The 23,715-nt window shown below is 38.7% G+C and overlaps 1 protein-coding gene across 4 annotated transcripts in view; it reads left to right on the forward strand.

Moving 5' to 3' along the window:
* Positions 1-23,715, forward strand: part of card11 (caspase recruitment domain family, member 11) — a 76,844-nt gene that overhangs the window by 34,839 nt on the left and 18,290 nt on the right. For 2 of the 4 annotated variants that reach the window (XM_087244980.1, XM_087244982.1), the window contains exons 4-18: positions 291-616; positions 703-882; positions 971-1,117; positions 5,629-5,754; positions 5,853-6,047; positions 7,431-7,568; positions 7,642-7,693; positions 13,032-13,138; positions 13,225-13,328; positions 16,682-16,734; positions 16,839-16,953; positions 17,127-17,325; positions 17,422-17,548; positions 19,301-19,541; positions 19,722-19,806. In XM_087244980.1, coding sequence (XP_087101106.1) covers positions 291-616; positions 703-882; positions 971-1,117; positions 5,629-5,754; positions 5,853-6,047; positions 7,431-7,568; positions 7,642-7,693; positions 13,032-13,138; positions 13,225-13,328; positions 16,682-16,734; positions 16,839-16,953; positions 17,127-17,325; positions 17,422-17,548; positions 19,301-19,541; positions 19,722-19,806 — 2,195 coding nt within the window. The remainder of the gene's footprint in view (positions 1-290; positions 617-702; positions 883-970; positions 1,118-5,628; positions 5,755-5,852; positions 6,048-7,430; positions 7,569-7,641; positions 7,694-13,031; positions 13,139-13,224; positions 13,329-16,681; positions 16,735-16,838; positions 16,954-17,126; positions 17,326-17,421; positions 17,549-19,300; positions 19,542-19,721; positions 19,807-23,715) is intronic. The other 2 variants (XM_087244981.1, XM_087244983.1) reach the window with 1 other exon arrangement.

A 23,715-nucleotide genomic window follows, 5' to 3' on the forward strand; every position in this document is an offset into this window, starting at 1 on the left:
TTGTTTGAGCATGGTTCATTGCTCCATCATTTGTGGTGTCGTGTTTCTGCTGTGTATTTAAATATGGCAGTCCTTGTGTTGTCTTTCTCCTGGCTTGCTGCTCATACAAGTGATGATTCTCTGTAAACCAGCATTCTGCAATGAGTCTAGCTCCACCCTTTTGGCACTGTTCTGTTGTGTTAGGTATCGGAAATTGACACAAATGCATACTGTACTGTACCAAACCATACCACTTTCAAACAAGCCATTATTTGTGTAGTTGCATTTAATTGCCTGTTTTTGTCCTGCAGTGGAAGAGGGCCAGGAAGGCCTCATCCAGTTTTTAATGAATGAAGTCATGAAGCTTCAGCAGCAGTCCAAGGCAAAAGACATGCAGCGGATGGACGTCATGACTAAATGCCGCACACTAGAAGACGAGCATAAAAAGCTGCGTCTAACCAACCAGGAGCTGCTGACTTTCCAAGAGCGCTACAACAAGATGAAAGAAGAGCGCAATAACTATAACGATGAACTTATGAAGGTGAAGGATGACAACTATCAGCTTGCCATGCGCTACGCTCAGCTCAGCGAAGAGAAGAACATGGCCGTGATGAGGAGTCGAGACCTTCAGCTGGAGGTCAGAGAGATTCTGATTTGACTTGATTTTTTTTGCCTTCAAAATCTATACAAAAGATTTGACCACCGTCTCTCAATTTCCTCCAGATCGACCAGCTGAAACACAAGCTGAACAAGGTGGAGGAGGAATGCAAAATGGAGAGGAGGCAGTCTCTGAAACTGAGGAATGACATTGAGAACCGACCCCGAAAAGAGCAGGTGTTCGAGCTGGAGCGAGAGAATGAGGTCTTGAAGATCAAAGTTCAGGAGCTGCAGTCCATTATACAGGTGAAGACCCTTTTTTGCTTGGCAGGGAATAGAGGACAGTTGAGAAAGGATGTTTTGCATGCTTGTTTTGTTTCTTTTGCATGCACAGCCCGGGCCTCTGCCGGATTCAGACAAGGCCATCTTGGATATCCTGGAGCATGACCGACAAGAGGCTCTGGAGGACCGTCAGGAGCTGGTCGACAGACTCTGCAACCTTCACGAAGAGGTCCGACAGGCAGAGGAGCTCCGGGACAAGGTTAGGATTGGCCTTGTACTTTAAAAAATCATTTCAGTTTCAAGGTCTTTGGCAAAAAATACATGACGCATACAAATGTTGAGTAACAGTCTAAAACAAATGTCTTATTAAAAAAAAAAAACTGTGTTTATTTTGCAATAAGTTTACATTTGTGGATTTTACACAGTGGATGATTCTTTTTAGTAAAAGTACTTGGACAGATGTTAAAATACTACTTTATAGTTCTACCAGAAAGACTCGAGAGACGGATAAATGTTTTAACATTTATTGAGAAAGCATAAAACATTGCAATTTCGGTTTCTGTCCTTTGTGTATAGTCCTTTGGCATAAGCCCTGTCGATGATGCAGGTCTTGTGAAGAGGTGACAAAAACTGCCTGAAGATGAAGGAGCCAACCCCCAGTGTGATGGCTTATTTATATAGCACACTTGATTATTATTGGCTGAATTGATAATTATAAAGAATGACGTAGAGTCTTCCTGGTAAAACCTTCGCTGAAGCTTTCATTACTACTACTACTTTATTGACCTTAATCTTCAATGCGGAAGTGCGCTCGTTTTTACTATTATTTTAGAACTTCCGATTTAGCTCCCTATGAGAGAAATGACTGAATGCGCTATACAAACAAGTGTTTAAATGATTTTACAGACAAAGCAGAATAATATAATAAGAAAATGTCATCAACATCAACGCTGCAACATCAAGCAGCGAAACTACCTGTTTTTAACGTCTACAAATCAATGGAAGTAAATGAGACCTGAAGTCTCAACTTCAAGCAAAAAAGATTAAAATAGCTGCGTCCCCTCGTACATGGAGATTAAGGTGAATATACAAATTTTTACTCAACATGTCATTATTCAAAATTGCTTGACTGTTTTATGCACCTCAGTATTAATAGCATATTAATAGTATTAAAAATGTTTTATACTTCAAACTTTTAAAATAATAACTAAATCTGTGCTGACAAAAGTGAACAAGGTATAACACAGTAAGGGAAAATATGTTTTAAGAACTTAAAGAAGGACTTTATTTAAATACTATTTTTATCTATGGCATACAGAAGCAGTGAGGAAGATGCATGAGCATATTTGCATTATTTAACATTACGCTTAACTCTAGAATAATACATTAGATATGCTTAAAGCAATAGCCCTTTGTAATGGCTTAAACAGCTTAACTTTTTTTTTTTTGAAAGTCATGACCTAAATAGGGTTTCCATTTACAGTAAGGAATCCTAAAGTTCAGCATTGCTAACATACTTTTAATTTCATGAGCATATTTTCACTTGATTTGAATCAGTGAATATTTCCTTGGAGATCCACTCTTACCGGATCATTTGAATCAGTTACAGTATTAGTTATCAGTTTTAAATATTACTTTAAATAAATACTTTTGTCCTGCAAGAATGCATGAACTTTGATCAGATATGACAGTAACTACATTCATAACTGTCTATTCATCAGAGAATCCCGAGACAACAATAACACTGCACAGAAATATTAAGCAGCACCTCCTGTTTTCAGCATCAACATCAAGACAGCATATTACAGTGATTTATGAAGAATCTTGAGTTATTGAAAACAAGATTACTGATGCTTTAAATTCAACTCTGAATAATTGGAATAAATTATATTTTAAAATAAATTCAAAGAGAAAATAGTTATATAAAGTTATATTGTCATAAGTATAATGTTTTACAATATTACAATTTCCGTATATATAAATAATATATTATAATGGGCGTAATAGACTATAATAAAAAGTTTACAAACTCCCAAACACATTTGAATAATAGTTTGTTTTGTTTATTTTCTGCCTTACTGTGTGCCACAGTGTTTTAAATATCCTGATGATGCTAAGCATAAACTTACATTGCTTCCTACTGTATATCATAACTTTTAGAAATGTTTTCCATATTTAGTGACAATGTTAAAAGTACCATTTATTTATAGATTAGCAGTGCATTTACAGATAATCTTCAAACTATGCAATCATTTTTTTTTGCCAAGATGAGTCATCTATGGGAGCACAACTGCCTACTGCTTGGAACAGTCTTTATGTTGTAAGCTCCCTATTCTGTGATGCCTTAAAAGGCAGTTTTAGTAGACAGATGGCTAAAGCTTGGGGTCATTTATTGGTCATGCTATGGTCACATCCTAAACATCCTCATAATAAACATGACAAAATGTGATACTGGCCTCATATGGGCATTAAGTGTATTTAATATGATCTCAGCATGACATTTTTTTTTAGTTGGAGGCTAGAAATAATGAAGTGTAGGCAATGTTTTTTTTTTTCTCGTGTCACACATGAACGAGAAGTGACAGGGGCTGATGAGGACTGGCTGCTCTAAGTGGCCCCTTCTGCAATGTGTTGCAGCTCTAATTAGAAGCGCATCTGAAGTGACGTGTGAAAAGTGTCAGAATTCAGGCTAAGACAGGAAGGGGGAGGAGGGGCGGCGGCAGAGACTACTTATCACAGTCGGCCTTCTTTTGGAGCTTCAGATCTTCCACTTTTTACTTATGTCGAAGGCCTACTTTGAGTACAATAAATAAATGAGTGAATGAAAAATAAATTAATAAAACAGGTATTTTAATTAAATAAGTAAAAGTAAAACACTTTATTTTAAGGTGTTCTTGGATTGAGCTGTACTGCATCATATGAACACATGTTGGCAAGACTTCAGAACTTTATTCAACTATCTGAGTAACATTAATTAATTTATGTACTTACTTTATGGTTAGGGTTCGAATGTGGATTAGGTTGTATAGTTAGTTGCATGTAATTACACATAACTAAGTGAAGTTTAGTTTTAAACTAATTTCGAGAGGAGCATGTGCTCATGATTTACCCAGCTGGTCCATATTAACTAATTATGATCCTCCAATCGAAGGATCCCAAATCACTATATATATCCTCATTTCCTTTCTACAACTATCTTCGTTTGGAAGAAACCCCCCTCCTCCCCTTCTTCCTCCTTTATCCAGAATGGGCGGCATGGTGGCCCAGTGACTAGCACTGTTGCCTCACAGCAAGAATACCAATGGTGTTGGGTCCTCGCTGAGCCATCTGGTATTTCTGTGTGGAGTTTGCATGTTCTCCCCGTGTCCGCGTGGGTTTCCCCCGGGTTCCCCGGTTTCCTCCCACCATCCAAATGTGCTCTATATTATAGATAAAACAAGCCTAAACCTTTCTTATAATGTCTTACTCTCAGGAAGTTCGCCTTGGCCTCAGCAGCGGGGGAGTTTGAGATAGACCTGAGCTCAATCTCCACTCGCCCTGCAAAAGGGGGGGAGCCCTGGGCTCGAGGATCCCTTGAGCTCAGGGCTCTCTCCCGGGACAGCATGCCAAACAAGCTATGTATAAATCATGGGCTAAGTGTGAACTCTTGAATTGTAATTACTATACTAAGGACACAAGACATGAGTACCAAGGACATCTTATAGTGTAGTTTTATTTATTTATTTTAATTTTATTTTTTTTGGCAAAAGTCCAATTTGTACAATTTGAATCAATGAGTTGTTCACTGAAGACTCATTGTAGTCAGACCATCTGAATCTTCTTCATGACAACCTGCCGAAATAAGTTTAACTTGAATTCATAACCAAAATATATTACTACTCTACAGTTGAAATCAATGTACTTCTCAAAATAATTGGCAATACTGTACAAAATGTCATGTCATAAAGCAACCTTAACTTGAATGAGAGATAGAGAGAAGCAGATTTTACCTGTCAGTGGGTGCACATGGCTCCTGAATTGAATAAAAGAGAAATAGTGGATTTTTAAAATATTTTTATTACTTTTTTTAACTAGCCCACTGAAAAAAAAAAGTTTAAAACAGATAATAATAGAAATAGTGTTAAAAATCAAATTGTGTTTTGTTTGTCGCATAAAGTTAACTATTTATGTGCTGTGGGTAAAAGGTGTGTTTCAATACGGCTACCACCGCAAATATATTTCAAACCTCTGGGAAGCACTGGTAAAAGCTAATCTATAGTACATTATGTACTAATGCATTATTAAAAATCTATGTTTTGCCTTTTATCGTTAGTTAAAACATTGGGAGTTAACAAACTAAAATGACTAACTAAATAACTAATTAAATCATATTGTAAAGTGTTACTGAGTTAAAAAAAAAACACATTTATAACAATAATGGCACATTGAAATTATATAAATCTTATAACTTCCCATTTTTATTCATAGCATATGAATGATAACTCATTAGTAATCAGAATTCCACATTCAAAACAAAACAGCAGAATGAAAATGTATACAGTTGTTGAGCATTTTGCCTGTAAATGATGAAATTTCATGCAATCAGCAGAGTTTGAGTTGCATGAAAATGTTTAGTCTGGAGTAAATGTTTGAACTGGAATATAATAACAACAATCTCAATTCTGTTGTTCTAAAAATTTCCTCTCGAGGTCATGTGATGCAATGTTGAACAATGCCATTTATTTGCTGTGATGGGTTTAAATGAGCATCATTTAATCTAATAATGCACAGTACCTGGAAGAGAAGGAGGACCTTGAGTTGAAGTGCTCCACTTTAGTGAAGGACTGCGAAATGTACAAGAACCGCATGAATACCATCATGGTGCAGCTGGAAGAGGTGGAACGTGAACGGGACCAGGTTGAGTACTAATGGGTTTCTAACGATGGCTTTAGATCAGCTCATTTCAGGCTGCTTAAAAGGGTTACTGATAGACATTTGTTTTCTCCATCCCACAGGCTTTCAAATCGAGAGATGATTCTCAACATCTCGTCTCTCAGTGTCTAATCGACAAAGACAAGTATCGCAAGCAAATACGAGAGCTGGAAGAAAAGAGCGATGAGCTTCAAATCGAAATCGTACGCAAAGAAGCCAAGATAGTCAACCTGGAGTGCAAATTGAGAAGGATGGCTAAGGAAAATGGGTTGGATCAGGTGAGAAATGATCTGTGTGATTTAAAAGTTGTTGCTTTTTGCTTAACTGAAAATAATTAACATGGCCTTTTTATGATGTTTGATAACATATCAGCTATTGGACAATCTTCAAATAGGATAAACCTTCTTTTACATTAGAACATGTCCTTTTTATAAGACAGTGACAATCACACTATTATTTATTTGCAGACATCTCTTGTTATAGAAATGGCATTAAGTGTAACATTAGTTTACCACATACCAAAAAAAACCTCTTGTAAGACATATTTAGAAGAAGAATCCTTTGACACATTTAAAAAAGGCTTTAAGAAGATCACACCACAGCCTTTCTCCCTCTCTTTCAAACACACACATACTTTTAAATATGTATACATATATTTGGGTTGACATTCACTTTTTTGATCACCAGCCACTGTTGCTGGTAGTTTTCCAACATTACTAGCCACTCGCCATTTTCACTAGCCACAGTTTTGTTTTTGGGAAAATATATTTTCTAAATTTGCTGTTGGCATGCTAAAATTACTTGATTTAGATATGTGTTATGTCCACATGCCTCCTTAACTTTTTAATTTTAATTTTACATGACTTTTTAGGGATCAACACTAAGGATTTACAATTTTTCTTCTTTGGCCAGACTAAACAAATTTCCTTGCCACAAATTAAGAAAAAAAAAAAGTGAAAACAAGTTAAACATAGCTGTAAATACACGTTTTGTTCAACAAAAATGTAAAAAAAATTGAGAAAATAGAGAGTTAATCTTCTATTAAAACAATGTCAATATAAAGAATGATAATTAAAACATATTAACAAAAAAATTGCAAGCAAAAAAAGCAGCTAAAAAATATTATCAATGTGTGTGAACGGATGATCACGTGAACATGTTTAACGTTAGGCCCATTAATAATCTGTTCAAAGAATGGTAAAAGCGAAAGCGGCAACAGCGGCTGCTTACAAAAAATCTGGATATCTCTTGAAAGCAGCTGGACAGTGGGTGCAGGACCACCATTTTTTCTTATCTATTTCAAAGAGAAACGATTGCACTAGTTGTTTGCAAGGACGGTTGTTTTGCGCAAGGAAGCAAGAGCTTTTAAGCAGTCACACGCGTCACATCAGCTACAACATTGCTCACAACATCGCCTAGTCTAACTGAAATAACTGAAATCATTCAGCATAGTGATATGGAACTCGAATGTGGTCCTAACTATTAATTCCTAGCTACATGTATTTAATAGCCCCATAGTATAAATGCTTATAATGTTACTCTAATAAGTGTGTGCTGACTGTAACTGTTAACCCCAAATACATCAGACAAGTAGTCCATGACATGTTTTCTTAATTGCAATCAATTGATGCATGTTTTTTTATTGACAATTTCCCCTTTAGAGTCTGCCACGAGGCATTACACCACTGATCATAGCTCAAAACTTTGGCCAACATGATGAAGACTCAGGAGAAGACACTGTGGATGATGTGGAGTTTAGGCTCCAGCGCAGAAGTAACCTCAAGGGCAGAGTGAGTAGAGTGAGTAGAAACGTATTTCTTCAAATGCCTCATAGTATGTCTCTGCTAAAGCTGTTTGACCATTATTTTTCAGATTAATAGACCAAAATCTCCAGCAGCTGGACCCAAAAGTCCTTTATTCCCAGGTAAATGGTTTTATTTTAAAAGCCTTTAATGGTATTTTATGTAAAGTGGCAAATAATATGTGCAATTGTGATCTACAAAGAGATCCACTATGATCTACTGTTGCAAACTATGTCATGTTTTGATACCCTAAAGATGGTTCAAGCACTTTACAATTTTTTATTAATATTATTTTTAATTCTTGTCAGCTGATCATTATGATGTTCAGGAATGGAGTTTTGAGAAAAAGCATTTTAACGAGAAGCAATAAAAACTGCACAACGGTTAAGAATCCCTAGACTACAATTAACTTGAATTACTTTTCAGTATATTTCCTGGAAAAGACATATTTAGTAACTGTGCACGTTGTAAAAGATGCAAAATGTTAGATCTCTGAACTTTTTATTACCCTGTGTAAAGCATGATAGCAGTGCACCCTGCAGCAAAGCAATTCTAAGCTTAACAGTAGCCTGACCAGCTTACATTCATCAGACTCTCCTGCTCTTCATTTACTTCTCCATCATCTGAGCATTGATCTCTGAATGGGAAAAAGTCCAATATAGCACAGAGACTGACATCACCAGGATTGAACAGGTTAAAGCGAGTAGTAGGGCTGCTTGATATTGGAAAAATCTGATATTGTATTATTTAGTTTTTCTGCAATGTACAGTTAAAGTCAAAATTATTAGCCCCCTTAATTATTAGCCCTCTTGTTTATTTTTTCCCCAATTTCTGTTTAATGGAGAGAAGGTTTTAGGCTTAACTAGGTTAATTAGGTTAACTTGGCAGGTTATGATAATTAAGCAAGTTATTGTATGATGATTAACCTTTTTGCTTGGTAGCACTGGTGCTCCCAACTTTAAAAAAGGAAGTCGCACCAGCCAAAATTTAGTCGCACCCGTCAATAATTATGGGCACCGTCACTACAAGTATTATATTAACAGATTTACTGCATTTGACATCATCCTGACAATTAAATAAAGGATTAAATGTGTAGATTCAGTGGCAAACACTGTTACCTGATAACTCTAGGAGTCTCATCCCCTCTTCGAAAAGTGTATCACTAATTAGATATGCCATTATTTGGAACTTTTGGTGGTTTCCAAAGCAAAAATCTGTCAGTGTGTTTTTAATTCTTTCATCTTCAGTGACTTCAGTGACTAACTTTTGCTCCCCGGTACCTGAAGGCAGAAAGCATTGACTGAGTGATTGACAGCAGATATTAACCAATCTGTTCACGTTCACCTACGCCAATCAGAAGAGCTTGAAGGCGGGGCAAGCATTGTGGGATTTATTTATTGTATAAAGTTGACATTATGACTGCTTTAAATGATTCCTGATCTCTGTTTCACGTTTTTATGTGCAAAGATGCTGTGAACTTTGAAGTGAAAACTATTGCACGGCAACAATTTCATGCACTCGCACAAATGCTCCCAAATTAATTTTGAGGTCGCATAGATAAAATTTCAGGGACGTATGCAACCAAAATGGTCGCTATTTCAAGCCCTGCTTCAATAACTCTTTTTAGGGGAAAAAATCATGAATTTAGATGGACTGGGGTGATTTTATAAGGGTGTGAATCATGTATAAAAATAATAATCAAGCAAAATTACTTTATAATTATTAACATTATTAAATTATTAATAACAATATTCAGGTTTAGAAATTGAATAATGAAATGTAAAATACCACTGTATAGTTGTAACGACTGGGGGGAGTGACACTCACAACAGAGGGTAAGATCCAATATGCAGGTTTATTCAATGTCAGGCAAGCAGTGGTCATCAGGTGCAAACGGGTATCTATAGACAGTCCAGAATCATAAACGATATACAGGCAAAAGGTCGAAAGGCAGGTGGCTAAACTAGAGAACAAGGGTGACAAGGCTAAGGTCTAACACGGAGAAAACAAGACAGGGAAACGCGTTGTAATGTCACAGTAAAGCAAACAAGACTCGGCCAACTGGAAGCGTGAATGTGTGGCTTAAGTATGGAGTGATGTCAGTCTGTGACAAGGTTCAGCTGGTGATTGCAATCAGGATAGATGAATGAACAGGCGTGCGTGTTTGGGAGCAGTGCATGTGTGAAAATGTAGTCCTGGGAAATGCGGAAATGTAGTTTTGAATTTGTGTGAGAACCAGGGATCTCTGGAAAGCGATCGCTGGTTGTGTGACATAGCCCCCCCTCTAGAGTGGAGTCCAGACACTCCACTACTGTTCAGGTGGGAGGCGGAGCGGAGGCGGAACAGGGGGAGGGATGGAGGGCCAGGACCATGCAGCTGGGGCGTACCTGGGGCATGGAGCTGCGAAGGGCCTGGAGACTGGAGCTGCGGAAGACCTGGAGAGTGGAGCTGCAGTGGTCCTGGATCGTGTGGCAGCGAAGGACCTGGAGTACTGCGAGGAGCCGGCAGGGTTGGAGGCTTGTAGGGAGCCGGCAGGGCGAGGAGGCAGGCTGGGATCGGCAAAGCGAGGAGTCTGGATGACGCCGGCCGGGTGAGCTGTCTGGATGGTGCCAACAGGGCGAGGAGCCGGGCTGGGACCGGCAAGGCGAGGAGTTGTGACCGTTCAGGAAGCTCAGGCGGCGGCGGCCATTCGGGAAGCTCAGGCGGCGGCGGCCGTTCGGGAAGCTCAGGCGGCGGCGGCCGTTTGGGAAGCTCAGGCGGCGGCGGCCATTCGGGAAGCCCAGGCTGTGGCGGCGGCCGTTCGGGAAGCTCAGGTGCTGGCTGCGGCGTCGGCTCTGGCTGAGGCGCTGACTGCGGCGTCGGCTCTGGCTGAGGCGCTGGCTGCGGCGTCGGCTCTGGCTAAGGCGCTGGCTGCGGCGTCGGCTCTGGCTGAGGCGCTGGCTGCGGCGTCGGCTCTGGCTGAGGCGCTGGCTGCGGCGTCGGCTCTGGCTGTGGCACTGGCTGCGGCGTCGGCTCTGGCAGCTCTGGCGGTGGCAGTGACTCTGGCAGCTCTAGAGGATCTGGCAGCACTGGACAGTCTGGCAGCTCTGGAGGATCTGGCAATACTGGAGGATCTGGCAGCACTGGAGGGTCTGGCAGCTCTGGAGATGGCCTTTCAGGGGCAGGAACAGACTTGGGACTGGAAGCCATCTTGTGAGCTGGCTGACTGGGAACGGCCATTTTGTGAGCTGGCTGTGGAAACTGAGTCGCAAGCCCCGTCGCCAGCGGGTCTTGCTCTCTAAAGCCCCCCCCCCAAAAGATTATTTGGATTTTCCTCCACCTCACCAACGGTGAAGGAAGATCCACTTATTTGGAGAGCCAGATCAATATAGTTCATGATGGTGCAGTGGGGATTGTTCAGTGGCATTTGGGAGTATAGGGGCTCAGACAGTCCGCCATGAAAGAAAATCTTAAGGCATACCTCACTCAGGGTGGTACGGTGGGCCAGATTAATAAAGTCCTCAACATACTCCTCTATTGACCGGGCTTCCTGACGGAGACACATGATTTTGATTCCCGCTGGATCCATCATCTGTGCCGAGTCTTCTGTAACGACTGGGGGGAGTGACACTCACAACAGAAGGTAAGATCCAATATGCAGCTTTATTCAATGTCAGGCAAGCAGTGGTCATCAGGTGCAAACGGGTATCTATAGACAGTCTAGAATCATAAATGATATACAGGCAAAAGGTCGAAAGGCAGGGGGCTAAACTAGAGAACAAGGTTGACAAGGCTTAGGTCTAACACGGAGAAAACAAGACAGGGAAACGCGTTGTAATGTCACAGTAAAGCAAACAAGACTCGGCCAACTGGAAGCGTGAATGTGTGGCTTAAGTATGGAGTGATGTCAGTCTGTGACAAGGTTCAGCTGGTGATTGCAATCAGGATAGATGAATGAACAGGCGTGCGTGTTTGGGAGTGGTGCATGTGTGAAAACGTAGTCCTGGGAAATGCGGAATTGTAGTTTTGAGTTCGTGTGAGATCCAGCGATCTCTGGAAAGCGATCGCTGGTTGTGTGACAATAGTCTTTATTAAATTTTTGATTCAGTAAAATTATTCTTCATTAAACTTACAAATGTTGTACTTATTTGTGCCCGAATGCTTGTTTGGAAATGGGGTTTGACATTTAAGGTACAATTAAAATAAATCTATATATACAGTGAGTGAAGTGCAAAAGACAACCAAAGCACATATACCAAAGCTGCAAAACTTACTAACAAAATATCTACCAAAACTGTGACTTTTATTCACAAATTCCAAGGTGAACAAAAACAATGAATTAATCAAAAATAAAGAAAAAGAATGCAATGCACAAAAAAAAAACTAATATATACAATCTTGGGACAAACAAAAAGATGGGGGAAAACAAGAGAGCAAGCAGAAGGGACATGGGCAACCCTAATGACAAGAAAAACCCAAACAATGCCTAACTCCCCAGAAGCATCTTACTAACTAAATATATGAAAACGAAATAAATAAACACAAAAAGAGGTCTTCTGAGTCCTAACTATTCCACTCTTATCTACACAAGAGTAGTCCTATGTATTGCAAATATGTATGTCACGTGACCTGCTCACCTGTCCGCTTCATCTGAGCCTCGTAAACAAATGGACAATTAAATGAAACAGATAAACGTAATGACATAAAAAGCAAACGGATACGTGAACACACCGAAACCAGCAACAACAGAATACACTTTCAGACAGGGTTTTCTTTGAACGCAACTCAATAAACACAGCAACAGAAAAATGAGGGACAAGAGATATGTATGGAAGACTGTATTGACAAGGCATAATTGACACAAGCATGTAACAATATCCTGCGATGGGACTATTGCGGATACACACATTGCGATATCAATGCTGAAACGACATATTGTGCAGCCTTAGCGAGTAAGATCATTTAAGTGAGCTGCTTCTTCGGACCTGGGTTTCTTGTCCTCTGCCATCTCACAAAAACGTTATTAAAATAAAAAGCATGCCATAGTTTACACAGCACTGGTTGGAAGCTTTCATATTTTAACCTTCATTTTACAAGTTGTGTGGTTTATTTTTATTGGTAAACTGTGTTTGTAGAGTAGTTTCAAGAGATCCAAAGCCACAATATGTGTTCATAAATAAAAAGACACAACCTTTTCAGCTTGCCACAATAAACCTCTATGTTTAAATCTGCTATAATATTGCAAATAATTGCTAATAGGAGTTTTTAGAGAAAAATAAAGTAATGAAAATTTTGATTCAAATATAAAAGAAAAACTGACATTCAACTTATATTTGGATCTTACAGACAATATCCCCGTGTGACCTCTTGTTTTTTTTTTTATTCAAATATGGCTACATTTTGGCTTATGACTCACCAAATGTTTTCCATGAGATTGTCCTGTGAGCTTAGTTTTCTTTTATTCGATCTGTCATCATACAGCTCAGCCTTTCACCAATGGAGATCTGTCAGAACATGCGGCCGGTGACAGCACAGGCTTCAGCAATGCCAGCCCAATGAATACTCCTGCCGAGCTCTTCAGTAAAAATGTGTGATTCATTTTATTTTCATCTGATTTGTTTATCTCTAAGAGAATCAGAAATCTAACGTTGCGTCTGTGCTTGTCTTTCTTTAGATTCGTAGTCGCAATCACAGTATCTTGTCCACAGCACCGGAGCCTCCGGACAATCACTCCATTGTCAGAAGAATCAAAGAGAACTCAGACGCTCTACACAAGAGGTAATTCAAAATAGCACTCTGGGAAACGTACAGATCACAGGGAATACCTCCAGTGACTGTTTACAGTAGTTGTGTAGCAGTTTTATTTGCAAACCTTGTTAAATTCTCTATTTTTAAATAATAATCTGAAACACTTGAGAATAGTTCTTAATTAGTCCATTAGTTAATGTTAATGTATTTACTAACATTAGCTAAGTATGAATAATCGGTCACACTTTACAATAAGGTTCATTAGTTAATGTTAAGTAATGCATTTACTAACACGAACAATACATTTACTACAGTATATATTCATGTTAATAAACGTTAGTTAATAAAAATACAGTTGTTCATTGTTAGTTCGTTAACTCATGGTCCATTAACTAATGTTAACAAGCACAGACTTGAACGATAATAATGCATTAGTAAATGTCCAATTATGATTAATAAATGCTGTACATGTGTTGTTCATGATAAGTTCATGTTAGTAAATGCATTAACTAATGAACCTTATTGTAAAGTGTTACCGAAAAATCTTGTAAAGCATTTATTAATCATAGTACAGCATTAACTAGTGCATTAATAAAGGTCCAGTGAAGACGTAATCTCAACTGAAACACAAATAGATGGTGGGACATAGTGTAGCTCCTCCCCTTTTTAAAAAAGAGCCAATACCGTTTTGTATTATCACTGCTCTGCCAGTGAGAGTGGTTAAGCTGAAGCGCATCAAATGAAAAGCAAATGAAAAGTGTCTTGAAGGGGGCGGGGCATGCCAGATATAGAAAGCATCTGATTGGTTATGATGTGATGTGAATAAAACCATTGATCCACGTGTTTACTTTAGTTTTATATCTTCTAAATGCTAATTTTTGTCACTGTTTTGGAGCACACTAGCTTATAGATATAGCCTAAAAATTAATAATAAAAAATGTATAAAACTTTATATAATATAATATTATAAAACTTTTTTTTATTTCATCGGCCCTTTAAAATCCAATGTTGTGCTTGTTAACATTAGTTAATGCTTCGTAATTAACATTAGTTAATTACTGTCAGTTAATACGATGTAACGATATTTAACTTAACTAACATTAACTAACATTAACTAACATAATAAGTAATAGTAACGTAATAATTAAAGTAATAAATGTATTACTTATTGTTTGTTCATGTTAGTAAGTACATTAACTGACATTAACTAATGAACCATTATGTTAAAGTTTTACCTGTCACAGTTGGTGTAGGGAAAAGGACGAGGACTCAAGTGCAGATCTAAATGATGGGTTTTTATTAATAGTAAAATAAAATAAACAGCAAAACAAACTACCTCAAGGGGCAAAACATTAACAAAAAGGCAAAAAAAAACTTGACTGGGCTGACAAGGGGCAGCAGGGCTGGACAAGGCTGGACATGACAGGGCAAGATGAGTAACGACGACAAACTGGCACAGGACAGCAGACATGAGGAGAATATAAGCAGAAGTAATTAACACACAAACAGGTGAACATAATAAACCAATAATGGGTTAACAAGGAGGGTGGGACTAGACAATAGACGGGAGAGCACATGACACACCAACAACATAAGCTATGTGCTCACATAAAATGAGATTAGAACACGCAGCCAATGAGAGAAGTCATTAACCGTGTGTTCACATGAAACACTAAAGCATGCGGCGCATGTACACATAAACAATGTGCTAAACACAACACCAACAGAAGACTGAATGCAAGACACGAGTACACAATAAATAAAAACTGTCCATACACTCACACATGCAACTATCATTCATCCAAGCAACAACCGAAACCAACTAGACTGAGATGCTGAGAATGAAACGGCATGCTGCAGATAGAACAAACACATACACCAGGAGGAGAGCATGTGTCGCAAATACTCCCACACTTCGTGCCCGCATTAAGCAGGATCGCGCACTGCCTGAGTGCGGCCGAGATAGCGCTCACGCAAAAGACACATAATGACAGGAAATGAGTGCTCAACCCAAGAAAACTCGAGCCAAGAACAACATACATGACAGCACATGACAGGACTAGTGTCTGGACTCAAGCTGGATTTATACTTTCGCCTGGCGCTGCATCGCGGACCTCCTCTGAGTTCGCATGCACCTCACAAAACAGACGAGGCTTTTATACTTGTTATACTTGTAAATGCCGTTGTGATATTCTTTTGAATGACAGGGAGCGGTCAAAAGATACTGACTGTAACGTCAGACGGATAAACAGAGAAGTAACTAATTATAAAATAAACTAATTATTTTTCATCATTTTTCAAAATTATTTTAATGATTATAAGGATTTTTAGAACCATTCAAGGATTTTTTTTATCAAACTTTGATACATCACATGCTTTTGTTCATTTCTCGGACATTTTTACTTATTAAAGTTTATTAAAATATTAATGACAAAAAATATTTTTTATTATGGAAATAATAAAAGCAAAAAAGTACACTTAATAAAAAATACAGACTTTTTATTTTTTATTTGGCCCACTCCACAGTTCACACATTACTCTCTGGCTAGTTTTTGTCCTCTTCGTATGCTAAAAAGTCAATAATGGTCCAAAATTCCTGACTGTTATCGCCAATAAAGTCTGGAAAACAGACCATAAGTATATTGTAAACTGATAGGTTCAAATATTCCTTTCCAGTTATCAAAGAAATAATTTGTTCCTTAATCATAGTTTTGTAACTATTCAATTGTTTTAAACTCAAAATTTTAATATATACATCAGTGTAAAAATATGACCATATTGAAACATATTTCTGTAATTGTGTACCTGGGTCTCCACTTTTGCCATTTCCTCTTTTTGCTTTAACAAACTTATGTCTTAGGTTTTTCCAAACTTTTTACCAAAAACTTTCCTTCTTTCCTACGACTGTTGCAATTTCTAACCAAGAATTATTGATAATCTGGTTATCTCTATGATCATGCATGGACGGATCATAAAGGTTTCTGTACAATTGTACCTATCTCTTTAAAGTGTTTTATATTCAATATATATATTTATATTCATTGTCAATTATAAGAAAAAATATATAAATTTTTATTCATTTATTTATTATTTATTATAATAATTTTATATTGTAAACATGGGTGATAATTCTTCATTTTAATGGGTAGTTCAGTGTATCCAAATTACATGAAACGGGAACCTTGTCTAACAACATTTTGTTTAAACAAGTTCTGTTTGAACTAATGTTGCCATAACGACGACAATAATACAAACACCGAAAAGACTTCCTTGCATTTCCTCAACAATCCCATAGTTAGCATTGCTAGAAACTAAAGTGCAATGATAGTAATTTGTTGCTGGGAGTGAAGAGTAAAACTGACTGTGCTGTATCTTTCTTTCAGCTTACTCCCTTCAGACACTGCAGATACTGACAGTGGAGACAATGCCGATATGGGTATGAACACACATAAATCATTTATTCCACCCACTTGCTGTCTGAATCATACACTTAAGTGACTCGTCTTTGTAAAAATGTCTCTTTTCTTTTCTTTTCTGCAGATGACCATGAACCATCATCCATCAATTCATCTTCCTCTTCCCACCAGTCTGAGATAATGGATTCGTATGATCTGGAGCAAGTCAATAACATCTTCAGGAAATTCTCGTTGGAGAGGTTTTTTTTATGTTTTATTATTTTAGTTATAATCTTAGAGTACTTTTATAATGGTTCTTTGAGCACTTCACTTTTTGCTATCCTTAAGAGGGAAGGAATATCAGTTTCTGTCATCTCAGTTTATCCAGACTCCACAATATCACTCCTTTGATTTTTTTTTTCTTCTTCTCTAGACCTTTTCGTCCTTCATTGACCTCAGGCCCTCCACGAAACTCATTGCGAACGGTTCAGAGCCTTTCTCTCTCTGGAGAAAACCTTTTGTCTGAAATCACTCTGATTGGTGGAAATGATAGTGGCATCTTCGTGAACTCTGTCCAGTCTGGCTCTGATGCAGATCTGGCTGGAGTTAAAGTCGGATTTCATCTTTTAATGGTGAGATTTACTAGAAATCCTGTTTGTGTTTGCAACCAAAACACCTATTGAGGTAGTAGAAGTAGAATTAACCTTTTGGTTTAATTTGTCCTCTAGCTGGAGGGAAATGTTCATGGAAAAGCAGAGAGTGTGTCTTTAGACACCAGCACTAAAGAAGAAGCCCACTGGACCCTGCAGAGATGTTCTGGACAAGTGCATCTTCATTACAAATCCAGCTATGACAGTGAGTCTTAAATAACTCTTAAATAGAAGATTTTAAAAAGATTTATTTGCAGATAGGGGAGGTTAGAGGAGTTGAATACTTTGAAACAGTCCTGGTAGGAGCCAAATAATGCATTCAGACTCCAAAGAAACATGAGGCTTTGGTCTTTTTGGCTTATGGCTCTATCTGAATCAAATGTGCTGCTCTGTTTGGTATGAACACAAACTGTTTATCCATCACACACCATGATATTTAGATGAAATCTATTTTAGTTTTTCTCAAATGTTATTTAATTATTTGTGAAATTCAGATTTTTATGGTTAAATGATTTATGATTCAGTTTTTTTTCTTCCTTGTAATCCAAAAGCACATCCAGAAATTATAAAACATTAAATTTAAGAACAACCCATTAAGAGTTTACCAAGATGTGCATTTTAATAACTGTTTTACATTTATTTCTAAATAATCTGAAAAAAACTAACTAACTAACTAACTAACTAACCAACCAACCAACCAACCAACCAACCAACCAACCAACCAACCAACCAACCAACCAACCAACCAACCAACCAACCAACCAACCAACCAACCAACCAACCAACCAACCAACCAACCAACCAACCAACTAACTAACTAACAAAAACTAAACCAGAATTTAACTGTGATGGTCTGTTATGAAGATGCTGTGATTTCTGTGTATATGATTAAACAATAATCTCACATAACAGAGCAAAGTAGTGGTGAAGTACCTCTCAAATCAGCTGCTTAAACAAAGTGCATGTGCTCAAATAGTAAGACAGCATAAGTTGAGACAGCATGAGTCTCACACATGCTCTAGTTTGCATGTATTAAACTAAACTGCAAGTAGTAAACAAATACATTCAAACATTATATTTAGCCTTTTAACTGTAACCCCAATTGTTGAGTTCACTCTTAAAAATTGCAACACAGGCTCATTGGGAGTATGTGCCCAGGACTGCATATTTGAGAACTGCAAAATATGTGCATGGGCCTACGTATGGTTGCGTTTTGTATGTAAAACAAAAAGTAGATGGTTGAATGACACTTCTGAAAAATTCTGTTGCTTTTTGCACTATACCGCTGTCCGCTTGCCTCTTTATTTTTCGGCGTGACCGCTTTGCCACATAAGGCGTCAGCCTCGAGTCCCGTTAAGAATGGTTACAGGTAAAAAGAAAAAAAAAGTGACAATAATGTGAAATAGTGGTAAAAGCATGCGTTTGTGATGGCTTTTCTCTTCTAGTTTTCTTTAAAAAAAACAAACGGTTGCGTTTAGGGAAGGGGAAGGTGGGAGGTTTAGTTGATTGCAAGCTGATACACACACAACAGGCCTACTGGCTTCTTTTTACAGACGGTCATGAGCAGGACGTTGAGATATGCACCAATGTACACAGCGGCCTCTGGTGGATGAGAAAATTTGCCCCGGCAAAGTATTTAAGATTGTGAAATATGTACCTGGCGGCCTCTAGTGGATTAATGAAAAATGGTGTGTTTGAGAAAACGTGCACAAGTAACGTATTTGTACACTTGTATAACGTCAAATATGTACACTGCAACCTCTTGTGATTTTGTGAAGACAAAAACCTTAAGCATATATTGCCTCGGGCACATATTTCACAGTTCTTAAATATGTAACCCTGGCCACGTATCTCCAATGAGCCTGGGTTGGAAAATGATGTACGACGCACATTATATATAGTTTGTCATGATAAGTATAGGTTGCTTTGCTTTGACCCTCCGCTTTCTCGTTTCCAGGCTACAGGCGGCTGGTGAAGGATATTGAAGACGGCACAGTGGTATCTGGAGACTCCTTCTACATACGTCTCAATCTGAACATCTCCAGCCAGTCTGATAACTGCTCGCTGAATGTCAGATGTGACGAGGTTCTCCATGTTCTGGACACCATGCATCAAGACAAATGCGAATGGCTGTGTGCCCGTGTCGACCCTTTCACAGACAAGGACCTGGACAAAGGCACCATACCGAGTTACTCAAGGTGAGGAAGAAATGAGTGACCATTATTGTGTCGGTTTTCAAACCAAGTGTGAACACTGGTCTATTGCCTGCTGCAGATTGCCTGTCAGTGTGTTGGTGAGCGCGTGGGTGTGCATTTTTTTATGTCTGTTGACTGTGACGAGAAGCTGTTAAGTGAACTTAGCTGTCACCTCCTCCCCAGAGCCCAGCAGCTCCTCTTGGTGAAGATTCAGAAGCTGATGTGTCGAGGAGGCCGAGAAGATGTCGACACTCTGAGAGTGATCCGGGTCAGTTCCTTATGGATTGTTGGGGAAATGCATCTTGTTTTGGGTTTCACATTCATAGATAAGGGTAAACTGATTCTGCACAAACTGAAAGGCAATTACAGGGACAGTAACTTATAGACTTATACTCTTTGGTAACTTATAGAACCTAGAAAGTCTGTCATAATTTACTTATTTTGATGACTTTAGTTCTTTGGCAGAAACTCACTGTTTTATTCTTTTTATCCTATAATGACAAAATGACTTTAATTTATTCTGTTTGTTTTATGCATCTGCTGCATGGAAAACTAAGAGTGACCCTTCAAAAATAAATTGAAGAAGCAGTTTATCAGTTTAGTAATTAATACATACACTTTATACAAATAAATCATCTTTAAATGGACAATTCATGTTTTAAATGTTAATTAATTAAACAATACAAAGTATTAGGATCTCTTTCACATGGTCAGTCTCTTTAAAATGATAGTTTGTCTACAAATTACAAACTGCTATAAATTTACCCACCAATTGGACTTTCAAAATGTAGGGTTTTCTTCAACAGAATGTTGAAGAATCATTTTTGATCGTTGGCGATTCATACAATGCAAGTCAATGACTGCTAGCCGTTGAGGGTGCAGGTGAGTTGTCAGTTTTCGAGAGACGCTCAAATACATGCCGTGCGCTGTGTGTGCAATGTCTATAAGTCATGTTAAACAATAAATTGCTAACTGAAATATTCATACATTTTCTTTTCGGCTAAGTCCCTTTATTAATATGGGGTCGCCAAAGCGGAATGACCTGCCAACTTATACAGCACATGTTTTACGCAGCAGATGCCCTTCCAGCTGCAACCCATTTCTGGGAAACATTTATACACACTCATTCACACTCCGGACACTTATACACTAACGGACAATTTAGCTTACCCAATTCACCTGTACCGCATGTCTTTGGACTGTGGGGGAAACCAGAGCACACGGAGAAAATTTTTTTATAACGGCCGGTCCCGTATTTGCTAATCGCTATCTTCCAATCATATGAGCCCTAAGCTACTATAAATAACCACAGTTTTTAGCTCATTTTATCTTTGTTTTGGAAGAAACCCCCCTCCTCCCCTATTCTCCTCCTTTACCTCTGATTGGGCGGCACGGCGGCCCAGTGGTTAGCACTGCGAGCCCCACAGCAAGAACACTGCCGGCCCTGGGGCCTCATGTACGAAGACTTGCGTGGAAATCTTACTAAAACATTGCGTACGCACGAAGCTGTAAATGTGCGTACGCAGAAAAAAATTCAGATGTATGAAACACTGCGTACGCCGAATCTCACGCATATTCTTTTGTACATCTGAATGAACGTGAAACTGAGCGCAACATGCACGAGCACAAAACCCCTCCCTGCCTCCTCCCCCATATGAATATGCTAATGACTATGCTAATGGCAAAACCCAACGAAAAAGCAACGGCAAAATCAAGCAAAAAGAGAAACTTTGAACAGAATTTGAAATGGAGGTGCTGCTTTCGGAGGTAGACCGGAGAAAAGCGGTGTCATTTGCAAATTTGTTCTCCGGAATTAACAACAAAAGAAAAAAATAGAGTGGGAGTTTAGCTGATACGGTTAACACAGTTGGGTCTGAACATCGCACTGAGTGCATTTAAAAAAGAAATAGTGTGGTTTATAACTGAAAAATGTTGCAGTACCCTAAGCGGTCTCAGTGGCGCACCTCATAAGAAGCATGAAATCATGTACAGACATATTCGAGCGTCAACTCGGCTCGAATCCAGCGTCTGATAAATTCTTTATTCTTTTTCCCCCCACTACATATCAGATTTTGCCCACTATTTATCAAGAGAAAGACAAGTAGGAATCATCAATAAGTTTGTGCATCATATTTTATTTGCACATTTATTGAATGGAAATGTTTCTGATTCACGCATGCAAATTCATCTTCAGATAGTGTCTTTGTAGCAATGTGTGTGCGGTAGATTGCTCAGATTACATTGCGACTGCTGCAATTTGCGCTTTAATGTTTAGCTGGTCAACTGTATGGTATGGAAATCTTACATACCTACTATATGAACCCGTCTCATACAGCTGCCATTGCAAGGATCAGACACTTTGTAGAGAAGAATTTAACACAACTGCCTCTAGGAGTCGCCAATGGAAATAAAACAGACACGCACAAAAAATGTGCGTACGCCTGTCAGAAAGCTGCCGTGAAGCTGCGCACATTCCCACGTTCAGTTCATTGTTAGTAAATCCAAACGTGAGCGATTCTGAGCGTGAAACCTGGCGTACGCAAAGTTTTTGTGCGTACGCAGCGTTGATACATGAGGCCCCTGGTCTCTTAGGACCGATGGGTGTTTCTGTGAGGAGTTTGTATGTTCTCCCCGTGTCCGCGTGGGTTTATCCCTGGGTTCTCCGGTTTCCTCCTACCATCCAAAGACACTCAACACGTATACCAATCAAGCATTTGTCTAACTCCTCTGTTCCCTTATTTACGGCAGTCGGGGAGTTCTGAGATCCACCGAGCTCAGGCTCCCCTCTCGCTCTGCCAACAGGAGGAAGCCCCGGGCTCGAGGATCCCTTGAGCTCGGGGCTCTCTCCCGGGACAGCATGCCAAACAAGCTTTTATAAATCATTAGCTAAGTGTGAACTTTTGAAATGGTTTGGAGTTGGATGTTTTATGAGTTTATTTACATTTTTTTGCAATTACTTTATTTGCAAAATTAAAGTAATTAGAATTTAATTAAGAATTCTGAAGGATTGCAAAAATTTGCGACTTTTTGTTGATTTTGTATTGGATTCAGCGATCACGGAATTGCGAAAAACTAGGGGGTCTGATATCTGTATTGAAAGTTAAAAGCAATGTGTTTGTTACTTTTGTTCTATTTGTCCTAAGTAAAATCACTGTCTATTGAGACAATCCCCTTTGCCTTTTCTTTGATTCTTTCAAAATATTGAACACATTCACTGGCTGTCTGCATGATTCATTGTGACTACTTTAATTTTTATTCAGCAATTTAGTTTTTAAAAGCTAATTTATTAAAGTAAAAAGGAACTTGTGTTAAATGAAAAATAATCAGGATATTCGCTTGTAAGAAGATGCATTGACATTTGGAGATCACTTGCTTTTTTTGCACGTCAAATTTGCTTCATTCGTGTGTGAAGTTCAAGTCGCAAAAGACACAGATTTGCGTCATGGGTGGGGCTTCTGTCTGCCCGGTGACTCTAGTTTTATTGCAAAATGGCAGCATGTATTTTACTAGGTGCACCTCTGAAAAGTATCTAGTGGACTCGAACGAATCTACTCTGTTTTTCAGGCTTTCTAAAGCACATAAATCACTGCTAGTCTCTCAGTAATATCTATGTTAGCCATTTAGCAATGAAGCTAGAGTCACTGGGCGGACAGAAGCCCTGCCCATGATGCAAATCCAAATGTATTGTAAAGTGAATTTGATGCACGAATGAAGCAAGTAAACTCAAAATGTTCACATGTATATTTACATAGAAAATACATGATTTATTCAGGCATGCCGCATCTGGTGTGAGCACAACATAAGAGTGACACTAATTAATTAATTCACTATCTTTTTGGCTTAGTCCCTTTATTAATCTGGGGTCGCCACAGCGGAATGAACCCACAACCAATCCAGCACATGTTTTATACAGCAGATGCCCTTTCAGCCGCAACCCATAACTAGGAAACATCCATACACACTCATCCACACACATACACTACAGCCAATTTGGCTTACCCAATTTACCTGTACCACGTCTTTGGACTTGTGGGGTAAACTGGAGCATCCGGAGGAAACCCACGCCAACACGGGGAGAACATGCAAACTAGCAACCTTCTTTCAGTGAGGCGACAGCACTACCTATTGCGCCACCATGCAGCCCAGACACTTTAGTAATTAATACATAAAAATATAT

This window comes from Danio rerio, chromosome 3 (assembly GCF_052040795.2).
Source record: "Danio rerio strain M-AB ecotype USA chromosome 3, GRCz13ab, whole genome shotgun sequence".
NCBI lineage: Eukaryota > Metazoa > Chordata > Actinopteri > Cypriniformes > Danionidae > Danio > Danio rerio.